Source organism: Ranitomeya imitator, chromosome 5 (genome assembly GCF_032444005.1).
Source record: "Ranitomeya imitator isolate aRanImi1 chromosome 5, aRanImi1.pri, whole genome shotgun sequence".
NCBI lineage: Eukaryota > Metazoa > Chordata > Amphibia > Anura > Dendrobatidae > Ranitomeya > Ranitomeya imitator.
The window spans coordinates 435,579,462-435,593,245 of record NC_091286.1 but is presented as its reverse complement, the minus strand read 5'-3'; the positions used below and the strand labels follow the sequence as shown (position 1 = coordinate 435,593,245).

Below are 13,784 nucleotides of genomic sequence, written 5' to 3'. Positions count from 1 at the left end.
ACCAATTTAAAATTGCCTACAGCCATGTGTTATTATTTTAGGCTTTCGATGCCTGTCTGCGGTGACTCCTTCCACTAGGCCTCCACTGACCACACCACTGCTGCCCGTGTACCCCTGGAACCAATTTAAAATTGCCTACAGCCATGTGTTATTATTTTAGGCCTTCGATGCCTGTCTGTGGTCACTCCTTCCACTAGGCCTCCACTGACCACACCACTGCTGCCCGTGTACCCCTGTAACCAATTTAAAATTGCCTACAGCCATGTGTTATTATTTTAGGCCTTCGATGCCTGTCTGCGGTGACTCCTTCCACTAGGCCTCCACTGACCACACCACTGCTGCCCGTGTACCCCTGGAACCAATTTAAAATTGCCTACAGCCATGTGTTATTATTTTAGGCCTTCGATGCCTGTCTGCGGTCACTCCTTCCCCTAGGCCTCCACTGACCACACCACTGCTGCCCGTGTACCCCTGGAACCAATTTGAAATTGCCTACAGCCATGTGTTATTATTTTAGGCCTTCGATGCCTGTCTGCGGTGACTCCTTCCACTAGGCCTCCACTGACCACACCACTGCTGCCCGTGTACCCCTGGAACCAATTTAAAATTGCCTACAGCCATGTGTTATTATTTTAGGCCTTCGATGCCTGTCTGCGGTCACTCCTTCCACTAGGCCTCCACTGACCACACCACTGCTGCCCGTGTACCCCTGGAACCAATTTAAAATTGCCTACAGCCATGTGTTATTATTTTAGGCCTTCGATGCCTGTCTGCGGTGACTCCTTCCACTAGGCCTCCACTGACCACACCACTGCTGCCCGTGTACCCCTGTAACCAATTTAAAATTGCCTACAGCCATGTGTTATTATTTTAGGCTTTCGATGCCTGTCTGTGGTGACTCCTTCCACTAGGCCTCCACTGACCACACCACTGCTGCCCGTGTACCCCTGGAACCAATTTAAAATTGCCTACAGCCATGTGTTATTATTTTAGGCCTTCGATGCCTGTCTGCGGTCACTCCTTCCACTAGGCCTCCACTGACCACACCACTGCTGCCCGTGTACCCCTGTAACCAATTTAAAATTGCCTACAGCCATGTGTTATTATTTTAGGCCTTCGATGCCTGTCTGCGGTGACTCCTTCCACTAGGCCTCCACTGACCACACCACTGCTGCCCGTGTACCCCTGGAACCAATTTAAAATTGCCTACAGCCATGTGTTATTATTTTAGGCCTTCGATGCCTGTCTGCGGTCACTCCTTCCACTAGGCCTCCACTGACCACACCACTGCTGCCCGTGTACCCCTGGAACCAATTTGAAATTGCCTACAGCCATGTGTTATTATTTTAGGCCTTCGATGCCTGTCTGCGGTGACTCCTTCCACTAGGCCTCCACTGACCACACCACTGCTGCCCGTGTACCCCTGGAACCAATTTAAAATTGCCTACAGCCATGTGTTATTATTTTAGGCCTTCGATGCCTGTCTGCGGTCACTCCTTCCACTAGGCCTCCACTGACCACACCACTGCTGCCCGTGTACCCCTGGAACCAACATCAGAAAATATAAAAATAAGTATTTTGCTTATAAAAAAGAAAATACTGGAGAGATATCAAATGCAGACATTTTAACATTAAAAACAAACACATACAACAAAAATCTGGTACAGTACTAAAAATGGCCACCAGCTACAATAACTTTCTCCTGCAAGTAGTTAACTGAAAGGTTTTTTCAATTTTAAACACAGATATGGCATCCACCGAGTGTTGTCCTGTCGCGTCTTCTTTATATTATTGCCAAGAAGATGCAAAACAATGAAAATAATAAAATCATTATTTACCAAAAAAATAGAGTAAGTCAAAATCACATTGCAAATAAACATTCATTACAAATAAAGAAGCAGGGCGCGTCCGAGGGTGAGTATATACCTAATAAGAATATAATCACCCTCGGACGCGCCCTGCTTCTTTCCGACAGCCTTCCTTCCTAAGAATCAGCCCTTCCGTGGTGTAGAGAGAGGGTTTGTTACACCCCAAGGTGTTCCCCAGGTTGCCTTTCCTGAGCTTCGATCTTCCGGCTCTCGTTTAGTAGTTGTTGGAAACTACGCTGCATTAGGCCTACAAATTGGGTATGGGGTGTAGAGAGATGGTGTGTTACACTCCAAGGTGTTCCCCAGGTTTCCTCTCCATTGCTTCGATCTTCCGGCTCTCGTTTAGTAGTTGTTGGAAACTACGCTGCATTGGGCCTACAAATTGGGTATGGGGTGTAGAGAGATGGTGTGTTCCACTCCAAGGTGTTCTCCAGGTTGCCTTTCCTGAGCTTCGAACTTCCGGCTCTCGTTTAGTAGTTGTTGGAAACTACGCTGCATTAGGCCTACAAATTGGGTATGGGGTGTAGAGAGATGGTGTGTTCCACTGTAGAGAGATGGTGTGTTCCACTCCAAGGTGTTCCCCAGGTTTCCTCGCCAATGCTTCGATCATCATGCTCTCGTTTAGTAGTTGTTGGAAACTACGCTGCATTAGGCCTACAAATTGGGTATGGGGTGTAGAGAGATGGTGTGTTACACTCCAAGGTGTTCCCCAGGTTTCCTCTCCATTGCTTCGATCTTCCGGCTCTCGTTTAGTAGTTGTTGGAAACTACACTGCATTAGGCCTACAAATTGGGTATGGGGTGTAGAGAGATGGTGTGTTACACTCCAAGGTGTTCCCCAGGTTTCCTCTCCATTGCTTCGATCTTCCGGCTCTCGTTTAGTATTTGTTGGAAACTACGCTGCATTAGGCCTACAAATTGGGTATGGGGTGTAGAGAGATGGTGTGTTACACTCCAAGGTGTTCCCCAGGTTTCCTCTCCATTGCTTCGATCTTCCGGCTCTCGTTTAGTAGTTGTTGGAAAATACGCTGCATTAGGCCTACAAATTGGGTATGGGGTGTAGAGAGATGGTGTGTTACACTCCAAGGTGTTCCCCAGGTTTCCTCTCCATTGCTTCGATCTTCCGGCTCTCGTTTAGTAGTTGTTGGAAACTACGCTGCATTAGGCCTACAAATTGGGTATGGGGTGTAGAGAGATGGTGTGTTCCACTGTAGAGAGATGGTGTGTTCCACTCCAAGGTGTTCCCCAGGTTTCCTCGCCAATGCTTCGATCATCATGCTCTCGTTTAGTAGTTGTTGGAAACTACGCTGCATTAGACCTACAAATTGGGTATGGGGTGTAGAGAGATGGTGTGTTCCACTCCAAGGTGTTCTCCAGGTTGCCTTTCCTGAACTTCTATCTTCAGGCTCTCATTAAATTGTGGTTAAACGGAACAACTGCATTTGGTGTACTAGTTGGTTTGGGGCCTACTATCGGTGTCTGCCGCTCCTTGCTGTTCTCCTGGTTTCCTGTCCTGAAATTCCGTTTTCAGGCGCTCGTTAAGTAGTTGTTAATGTTAGACTGCATTTGGCCTACTAGTTGGGTTCGGGCCTACTATCGGTGTCTGCCACTCCTTGCTGTTCTCCTCCACTGAACAAAGCTGTGCCGCCTGTTTACTACTGTTGCCAATTTTGAACTGCATTTCGACTACTTACTGATTTGGGCCTACTCTCTGTGTCAGCCTCTCATTCCAGTTGTCCTCCACTGCAATGCCCCCTGATTAGTCCTGTGTTACCAATTTTGAACTGCATTTAGCCCACTTTATTCTTTGGGCCTATATCTGTGTTTCCTCCTCATCCTGCCCATTGCCCAGCCAGTGATAGATGAGTCTGCTGGTACATTGACCCATAACGCAACATTTCCCGTGCACGCTACACTGCAAGATTCTGACCCTGCTGAAAGTCAGGTCCCCCTTCCCGCATACCATACCACCTTACACGGGGACAAACAGGAAGGTGCAGATGAAAGTGCAGGTTCCTTCATCAGGTGGGGGGAGGAATACTAGTTGGCGACGTCACTGGCACAGGGCCTCTCATGGTACGCAAAAGTGTTGCTGCCGGTGGGAGGCGCCCCCGCCGTGCAAACACACCGCTGTACTTTGAGGGGCCCTGTGCCAGTGCCAATGCCAACGAGTGGGCCCCCCCTGCTTGCTCAGGTTCACAGCACTTGCAAAGTTGAAATACTTACCTCTCCCTGCTCCACTGCCGTGACGTGGTCCAGATTTCCTGGGCCCACTAATTACTTGAACCAGCCCTACCCACCACAACTTTAGCCAAATGACCCCCAATTTCAAATGCCTTCCAATTATTATAAGGTAAATTACGCTTGACAAGCTTCATTAAGAAGAATGGATGGTTTTGACATTAAAATGGGCACTCTAGGTGTTTTCCTGGCCCCCACTCACTGCCGACTATGCTGCCCCATTGACTTGCATTGGGTTTCGTGTTTCGGTCGATCCCGACTTTACGTCATAATCGGCCGATTTCACTCGACCCGACTTTTGAGATAGTCGGGTTTCACGAAACCCGGCTCGACTCTAAAAAGGTCAAGGTCGCTCAACTCTACTCGTGGGTGTATGCCATCCGGACCCGGAGATTTATCTATTTTAATCTTATTTAGCTGGTTTCGCACCTCTTCTTGGGTTAGATTGGTGACCCTTAATATAGGGTTTTCATTGTTTCTTGGGATTTCACCTAGCATTTCATTTTCCACCGTGAATACCGTGGAGAAGAAGGTGTTTAATATGTTAGCTTTTTCCTCGTCATCTACAACCATTCTTTCCTCACTATTTTTTAAGGGGCCTACATTTTCAGTTTTTATTCTTTTACCATTGATATAGTTGAAGAACAGTTTGGGATTAGTTTTACTCTCCTTAGCAATGTGCTTCTCTGTTTCCTTTTTGGCAGCTTTAATTAGTTTTTTAGATAAAGTATTTTTCTCCCTATAGTTTTTTAGAGCTTCAATGGTGCCATCCTGGCCTCCCTTTGCTGAAACCTGTTTCATTTCTGTGTTTGTGACTTTCATCTTAACTCACAGTCAATATATGTGGGGGGCTGCCTTTTCCTTTGGGGAATTTCTCTGAGGCAAGGTAGGCTTTATTTTCTATCTTTAGGGCTAGTTAGCTCTTAGGCTGTGAAGAGGCGTCTAGGTCGTGTTAGGTATGCTCCACGGCTATTTCTAGTTGTGTGATAGGATTAGGGGTTGCGGTCAGCAGAGCTCCCACTTCCCAGAGCTTGTCCTGTGTGAGTTTAACCATCAGGTCGTACCGGGTGCTCCTAACCACCAGGTCCATAACAGGTCTCCAAACACGACAGCCAATTTTGCGCTCAAAAAGTCAAATGGTGCTCCCTCCCTTCTGAGCTCTGCCGTGCGCCCAAACAGTGGGTTACCCCCACATATGGGGCATCAGCGTACTTGGGATAAATTGGACAACAACTTTTGGGGTCCAATTTCTCCTGTTACCCTTGTGAAAATAAAAACTTGGGGGCTACAAAATCATTTTTGTGGAAAAAAAATATTTTTTATTTTCATGACTGCATTATAAACTTCTGTGAAGCACTTGGGCATTCAAAGTTCTCACCACACATCTAGATAAGTTCCTCGGGGGTCTAGTTTCCAAAACGGGGTCACTTGTGGGGGTTACTACTGTTTAGGTACATCAGGGGCTCTGCAAACGCAACATAATGCCCACAGACCATTCTATCTAAGTCTGCATTCCAAAACGGTGCTCCTTCCATTCCGAGCTCTGCCGTGCGCCCAAACAGTGGTTTACCCCCACATATGGGGCATAAGCGTACTCGGGATAAATTGGACAACAACTTTAGTGGTCCAATTTCTCCTGTTACCCTTGTGAAAATAAAAACTTGGGGGCTTCAAAATCTTTTCTGTGGAAAAAAAAATATTTTTTTATTTTCACGACTCTGCATGCTAAACTTCTGTGAAGCACTTGGGCATTCAAAGTTCTCACCACACATCTAGATAAGTTCCATGGGGGGTCTAGTTTCCAAGTTTCCAAAATGGGGTCACTTGTGGGGGGTTTCTACTGTTTAGGCACATCAGGGGCTCTCCAAACGCGACATGGCATCCAATCTCAATTCCAGCCAATTCAACATTGAAAAAGTAAAATGGCACTCCTTCTCTTCCAAGCTCTGTGGTGCGCCCAAACAGTGGTTTACCCCCACATATAGGGTATTGACGTACTCAGGAGAAATTGCACAACAACTTTTGTGGTCTAATTTCTCCTGTTACCTTTGTGAAAGTAAAAATTTGGGGGCAAAAAGATCATTTTTGTTGAAAAAATGTGATTTTTTATTTTCACGGCTCAACGTTATAAACTTCTGTGAAGCACAGGGGGTTCAAAGTGCTCACCACACATCTACATAAGTTCCTTAAGGGGTCTAGTTTCCAAATTGGTGTCATTTGTGGGGGGATTCCACTGTTTAGGCACAGCAGGGGCTCTCCAAACGCGACATGGCGTTCAATCTCAATTCCTGCCAATTCTACATTGAAAAAGTAAAACGGCAGTCCTTCTCTTCCAAGCTCCGCGGTGCGCCCAAACAGTGGTTTACCCTCATATATAGGGTATCGACGTATTCAGGAGAAATCGCACAACAACTATTGTGGTCTAATTTCTCCTGTTACCCTTGTGAAAATAAGAATTTGTGGGCGAAAAGATCATTTTTGTGTAAACAAATGCGATTTTTTATTTTCACGGCTCTACGTTATAAACTTCTGTGAAGCTCTTAGGGGTTCAAAGTGCTCACCACACATCTAGATAAGTTCCTTAAGTGGTCTAGTTTCCAAAATGGTGTCACTTGTGGGGGGTTTCCATTGTTTAGGCACATCAGGGGCTCTCTAAACGTGACATGGCGTCCGATCTAAATTCCAGCCAATTCTGCATTGAAAAAGTCAAACGGTGCTCATTCATTTACAAGTTCTGCGGTGCGCCCAAAAAGTGGTTTACCCCCACATAAGGGGTATTGGCGTATTCAGGAGAAATTGCATAACAAAATTTATGGTTACATTTCTGTTTTTACACTTGTGAAAATAAAAAAATGGTTCTGAATTAAAATATTTGCAAAAAAAGTTAAATGTTCATTTTTTCCTTCCACATTGTTTCAGTTCCTGTGAAGCACGTAAAGGGTTAATAAACTTCTTGAATGTGGTTTTGAGAACCTTGAGGGGTGTAGTTTTTAGAATGGTGTCACACTTCATTATTTTCTACCATATAGACCCCTCAAAATGACTTCAAATGTCATGTGGTCCCTAAAAAAAAATGGTGTTGTAAAAATGAGAAATTGCTGGTCAACTTTTAACCCTTATAACTCCCTAACAAAAAAAAATTTTGGTTCCAAAATTGTGCTGATGTAAAGTAGACATGTGGGAAATGTTATTTATTAACTATTTTTCGTGACATATCTCTCTGATTTAAGGGCATAAAAATACAAAGTTTGAAAATTGCAAAATTTTTAAAATTTTCGCCATATTTCCATTTTTTTCATAAATAATCGCAAGTAATATCGAAGAAATGTTACCACTAACATGAAGTACAATATGTCACGAAAAAACATTCTCAGAATCAGCGGGATCTGTTGAAGCGTTCCAGAGTTATAACCTCATAAAGTGACAGTGGTCAGAATTGTAAAAATTGGCTAGATCATTAAGTACCAAATTGGCTCTGTCACTAAGGGGTTATATGACTATAGAGGCCAAGTGGCTGATCCTACACGTGAGATTAGGCTTCAGATAACAAGATAACAGGTAGCACACACAATGACACAATATGTCTGGGATGTGCTAGCAACAAAGTTCAGACTGACAGATTGAGAATGCTGGTAAAATAACTAAAGGTATCCTATAGTAAAGATAATAATAGGAGGGCAAAATCTGCAGAGGAAATAGCATTTTAACACACTTCTCACTTTTAGCTTCTAGCAGAGGGGTAAGTTTAGGGTAGATATACTGGCTTTTTATATTTTGACTCCCCAATGAGGAAAGAGCAGTTATGAGCGACTCTATCATCAGCCGCTCAGATATCGGAAGTCTTGGGGTAGGTGTCCGACATCATAGCTACCCACCCTGTCCAGACATGTCAAGGAGGAGGCAGAGAGAGGCAAGGTCAGTGGATTTGGATAGTCTGAGAAATCCAGCACAAAAATGCAGATAGAAATCTTTATTTTAAAAAATTATTAATTTAGAAATTGATGGTAGAAAAACACCTTTAAAAATGTTGGGACAGGGTTAACAAAAGCTTGAAAAAGTATGTGGAAGTAATGAAAAACAGCTGGACGGTCAATTTTAAACTAGCACATGATTGCAACTAAAAAGAGCATGAACAACTTTGAGTAATATTCACACATAATAAAATTAATTTAATTGCATTTCATAGATCATTTGACACACGCCATTGGCCACAAGTTTTCTGTGTTTTTTGAGTACTTTACACAGCATCAGATTTTATTCAGGTCTATTCAAATTCTATGCTAGATTCGGGTTCTTGGAACACAAGAGGAAATGATTCTTTTACAATTGTTAAAGCTGTGCATACGTGAAATAATGATTTTCTTCTGCTTTACAGATTTTCAACCCATTTTATGTGTTCCAATCCTATTCTTTAAGTATATGGATAGCTACATCATACTATGAATATAGCCTCGCTATTTTATTTATGACAATCTTGTCCATTTCTGCAACAGTGTATAATTTAAGAAAGGTATGTGTGCATGTGTTTAAACAAAACAGTGTTCTATTCCATTTTCCTTAACAAAAACTATTTACACATCTTTTTTTCATTTTAGCAATCAGTCAAACTGCACAGAATGTCAGCATCCTACAACAGCATTTTGGTTTCAGTGCTTCAAAAAAATGGAGGTAAGTTACTCAGAATATTAATTTACTGATTTGTAACATGTAGCTATGTCGTAGTGCATATGTCAGTAGTGTTCTCACTTTTTACTGTATTTTTCAGACTGTAAGGCGCACCGGACCTTAAGACGCACCCCAAATTTTAGGGTGGAAAATAGCAGAAAAAAGATTTTTATAAGATGGGGGTCCGTCTTATTGTCTGAATTTAAAGTATCTTATCTGAGAGCCGGCGCTGGTACAGTGGGATCACTGAAGGCAGGGTCCCTTCCTCAGGAAGACGGCAGCAGCAGAAGTGTGGCAATGCTGCAGTCCCAGGGTGCAATGCTGCAGGTCGGCGCTGAAGAGCTGGAGCCGGGTCCCATCCTCAGGATGCTGGCGGTGGCAGAAGTGAGGTGATGCTGCAGTCCCGGAGTGATGATGCTGATCATGGTGTAGGGTCTCTTCTTCAGGATGCGACAGCAGAAATGTGGCAACACTATGGTCCGGTGTCCACAGTGAGCAGAGACGAGTGCATCACCGATTTCCCTGCGGCCATCTTCCTGAAGCCGACTGCCGTAAAAATTTCAATGTGCGGCCTCTGGCGCCTATTTTCGTGAAGACTCCGGCAGCCCATGGCTTCTGGAAGATGGCCGCAGGGAAATCATTGATGCACTCTGCTCACCGTGGACACTGTACCGTGGTGCCTCCACATTTCTGCCACCTGTATCCTGAAGAAGAATCCCTGCTCGGGACCACTCCACACCACCCACTGTTGCAGCATCGTCACACCTCTGCCGCAACCCCCTAGTAAGCCTGCATTCACACTATAAGACACATCTCATTTTCCTCCCAAATTTGTTGGGGAAAAAATGCGTCTTATAATCTAAAATTATGTAAAAGTAGTACCTTCTATTTGAACTAGTTGAACACCGATTCAGGAGTGTTCACATTTAAACAAATGAGGACCTTACACCACAGAAGTGGCATCAATTTAACCACAGTAGATATAGTATATAGTAATAGGGGCTGACAGGTCTTCCACTACACCCAATCAAGCAGATGGACACCCAACTAGGAGTGTACACATTTCCAAAAATTACTGTCAGACACCACAAACGTGACATCAATTTCACCACAGTAGAAATGGTATAATAGGATCCAACAGGTTCCACCACACCCAATCAAGCAGATGGATAACCAAACAGGAGTGTTCACATTTTCAAAAATAACTGGCAAATACCATAAATGTGGCATCAATTTCCACACAGAAAAAATAGTATAAAAGGGACCGACAGATCTTCCACTACTCCCAATCCAGCAGGGGGACACCCAACCTAAAGTGTTCATATTTAATTAAATGAGGGCATTAGCCCACAAAAGTGGCATCAATTTCAAACTAGAGTAGAAATAGTATAATGGGGACCAACAGGTCTTCTATTACACCTAATCCAGCTGATGGACATCCAACCCAAAATGTTCACATTTGTAAAAATTACTGGCAGACACCACAAAAGTGGCAGCAATTTCGTCACAATAGAAATAGTATAATAGGGACCGACAGGTATTCTACTACACCCAATCCAGCAGATGGACACCCAATCAGGAGTGTTCACATTTAAACAAATGAGAGCCTTACACCATAGAAGAGTCATCAATTTCACCACAGTAGAAATAGTATAATAGGGACCAACAGGTCTTTCACTACGCTAAATCCAGCAAATGTACGCCCAACCAGGAGTATCCACATTTCCAAAAATTACTGTCAGACACCACAAAAGTGGCATCAATTTCACCACACTATATATTGTATAATAGGGACCAACAGGTCTTCCACTACACCCAATACAGCAGATGGACACTCAACCAGGAGCGGTCACATTTCCAAAAATTACTGTCAGACACCACAAGCGTGACATCAATTTCACCACAGTAGAAATAGGATAATAGGAACTGACAGGTCTTCCACTACACCAAATCAAGCAGATGGACACCCAAAGGGGAGTGTTCACATTTCCAAAAATTACTGGCAGACACCACAAAAGTGGCATCAATTTCACCACAGTAGAAATAGTTGGGACCAACAGGTCTTGCACTATGCCTAATCCAGCAGATAAACACCCAACCTGGAGTTTTCACATTTTAAAAAATGAGGGCCTGACATCATCGAAGTGGAATAACTGTTAAATGAATAGAAATAGTATAATTGGGACCAAGACATCTTCCACTACAGCTAACCCAGCAAATGTAGACCAACCTGTTCACATCTCCACAAATTTGTGTTATCATCAACAGCAGCAGCCACAGCATTAACAGAAGCCACACTAAAGATATCACAGAGTGCAGTTACGTGACATTAATGCATCACACAAAAAATTTGTAATATCACCTTGTCTGTACACTCTGCGATTGGGGTACAAAAGTAATTGGAGATCCATGACTTGCTCATCTTAATGAAAGTTACTTAATGGCAGTCTACATTTTCAGGAGACAGCCGACTGCTCTTATCTCTCAGAACACCACCAGCGGCGCTGAAGACACGTTCTGAGAGAATGCTGGCTGCCGTGCACGATAAAACCTCCAAGGCGTGTGAGGCGAGCTCAGGCCACTCATCAATTTTAGAAGACCAAAATGTGAAAGGGTCTAAACCCTCCCTTATGGTAGAATAAAGTTACGTTAAAACCAAGCACACCATTGTTATTCCTGTGAAATTCTCAATAGGTTTGGTGTTATATGACCCTCTTCCCATGGAAAAAAAAATAAAGTTGGAACCAAAATGGCCAACTTCAAAATGGCCACCATGGTCACCACCCATCTTGAAAAGTTTTTCCCATGCCATATACTAATGTACCACAAACAGGAAGCTGATATCACCAACCATTCACATTTTATTTAGCTGTATCCATATAAATGGATTTCAAAAAAATTTGAAATTTGTATTCACTAGCCTTCTGACCTAGCACTCCGCCTCTTAGTCACAGGTGTTTTAATCGCAGCAGGTCCATCTCTCCACAGAGAGAGAGAAATTTAGTCTAAAGAAGAGGTTTCACAGGTACCCATTCAGATGAAGACGTTTATTCTCAGTGAGGAAAGGAAAGTGTAGGACCTAGTATAAGAGAGATGCCCGAATGTGTCTACCAGGTACACATGAATTGGCCAATTTATGCACTAAACGCTCTCATTTTTATATTTCTAGTGCAGTAATGCAGTTCAACTTTCATGTTTCATGTTTGCATGTTTTGGCGCTGCAGTGTGCTGCCTTATTTATTTGACTGTGTACGAGTTGATGACTCTAGGTTCAGCACCTGTTCACACTTGATCTATGTTTGGAGGTGACGGTCAGTTTTTTTAAATTTGTCATCACAAACTTGGACATCCCCTTTAATGCTCCTAACATAAATAAAAACATGAGTTAGTCAGTATCACAAATAACATTTACATCCAGGTACCTTATAGATGACGTTGTCCAGATCCCATGATGAGTTTTCTCATCTACAGCCGTCTCTGCAGACCTCAATCTTCTCCACTCTTTTGCAGAAAATCTCCACATGATGCCCTTAAAGATAGAAGTGTCATTATAATGCTTCTGAATGAATAATTGCCCCTCACTATATTGTCTGCACAAAATATGACCCCCACACTGTCCTTCGTATGGTACATGCTCTTCACACTGACCTCTCCTTTCCATACTGGCCCCCCTCTTCACCCTGTCCTCTCACACTGTGTCCCCCCTATAGGGCCCAGTATTTATACTGTACTCTCATCAGACCCCCCTCCTGTCTATTCCCTTACATTGTCCCCCCATGCTACGAACCCACTACTCAGTTTCTATTCTGTGCCCACTCACTTTTCTCCCCATACTGTCTCCTCACTCTATTCCCCTCCCTCCTCATACTGTCTCCTCTCACATCCCTCCTGTTCACCATACTGTCTCCTCATATATTTACCCCTCACCTTCTATACTGCCTGCTCACCTGACTACCTATACTGTGTCTGCACACATCACCCTCACTCCCCGTACTCTGTCCACATACATTTTTCACATCGCTACTCATACTGTGTCCGCATACATTCCCCCATTTGCTCTTCATACCCTCTGCACCCATCCCCCATACTGTTTCCTCAGATATGCCCCCCATTCTCCTGTACTGCTTCCTCATACATGCCCCCCATTCTCCTGTACTGTTTCCTCATATATGCCCATTATTTTCCTCTACCCCACCCCATCATTGCTCTCTTCACCACCTCCATCTTTGCCTTCTCCACCACCACTATCATTGCTTTCTCCCTCACCACCCCATAATTTCCCATTCTACCACCTCCATCATTTCCTCCTTTGCCTTTTCCACCATATCCATCATTTTCTCTTCCCCCACCATACCCATCTTTGCCCATTCCACCACCTCCATCATTTTCTCCCCCTCCAATATCATCAGTGTGCTTTCCACCACCACCATCCTTGTCCATTCTACCACCTCCATCATTTCTTCCCCCCTCATTATTACCCTTTCCACCACCTCCATAATTTCCTCTTCCCCACCATCATTGCATTCTCCCCCCACCACCATCATTGCCCATTCCAATTTCCACCTCCATCATTGCCCATTCCACCACATCCATCATTTCCTCCTCCCCCTCCATCCCAATTATTACCCTCTCCCTGTCAGCCCCATCATTGCCCTCGCCTCTCCTCCCAATACACACACACAAAACCATTTACGTCTCTGCACATTCACCCGCAGCGCTACACATGCACGCACAAACACACACACATATTGCATACAGTATAATGGCCACACCTAGTTACTCCTACAAACGCGGCTGAGCTCTGTCCACCTTGCACACACCCAGTTCCGCTCCGTACACCTCGTACACACATGGCTCTGCTCCATGCACCTTGCACACACCCAGTTCTGCTCCGTACACCTCGTACACACACGGCTCCGCTCTGTACACCTCGTACACACACGGCTCAGCTCCATACACCTTGCACACACCCAGTTCCACTCCGTACACCTTGTACACACAGAGCACCGCT

General features: G+C 44.2%; 1 protein-coding gene across 2 annotated transcripts in view; it reads left to right on the top strand.

Annotated features, from left to right (window-relative positions):
* Positions 1-13,784, top strand: part of LOC138638115 (probable cation-transporting ATPase 13A5) — a 371,860-nt gene that overhangs the window by 105,937 nt on the left and 252,139 nt on the right. For both annotated transcript variants that reach the window (XM_069727135.1, XM_069727137.1), the window contains exons 7-8: positions 8,484-8,618; positions 8,704-8,776. In XM_069727135.1, the coding sequence (XP_069583236.1) occupies positions 8,484-8,618; positions 8,704-8,776 (208 nt within the window). The remainder of the gene's footprint in view (positions 1-8,483; positions 8,619-8,703; positions 8,777-13,784) is intronic.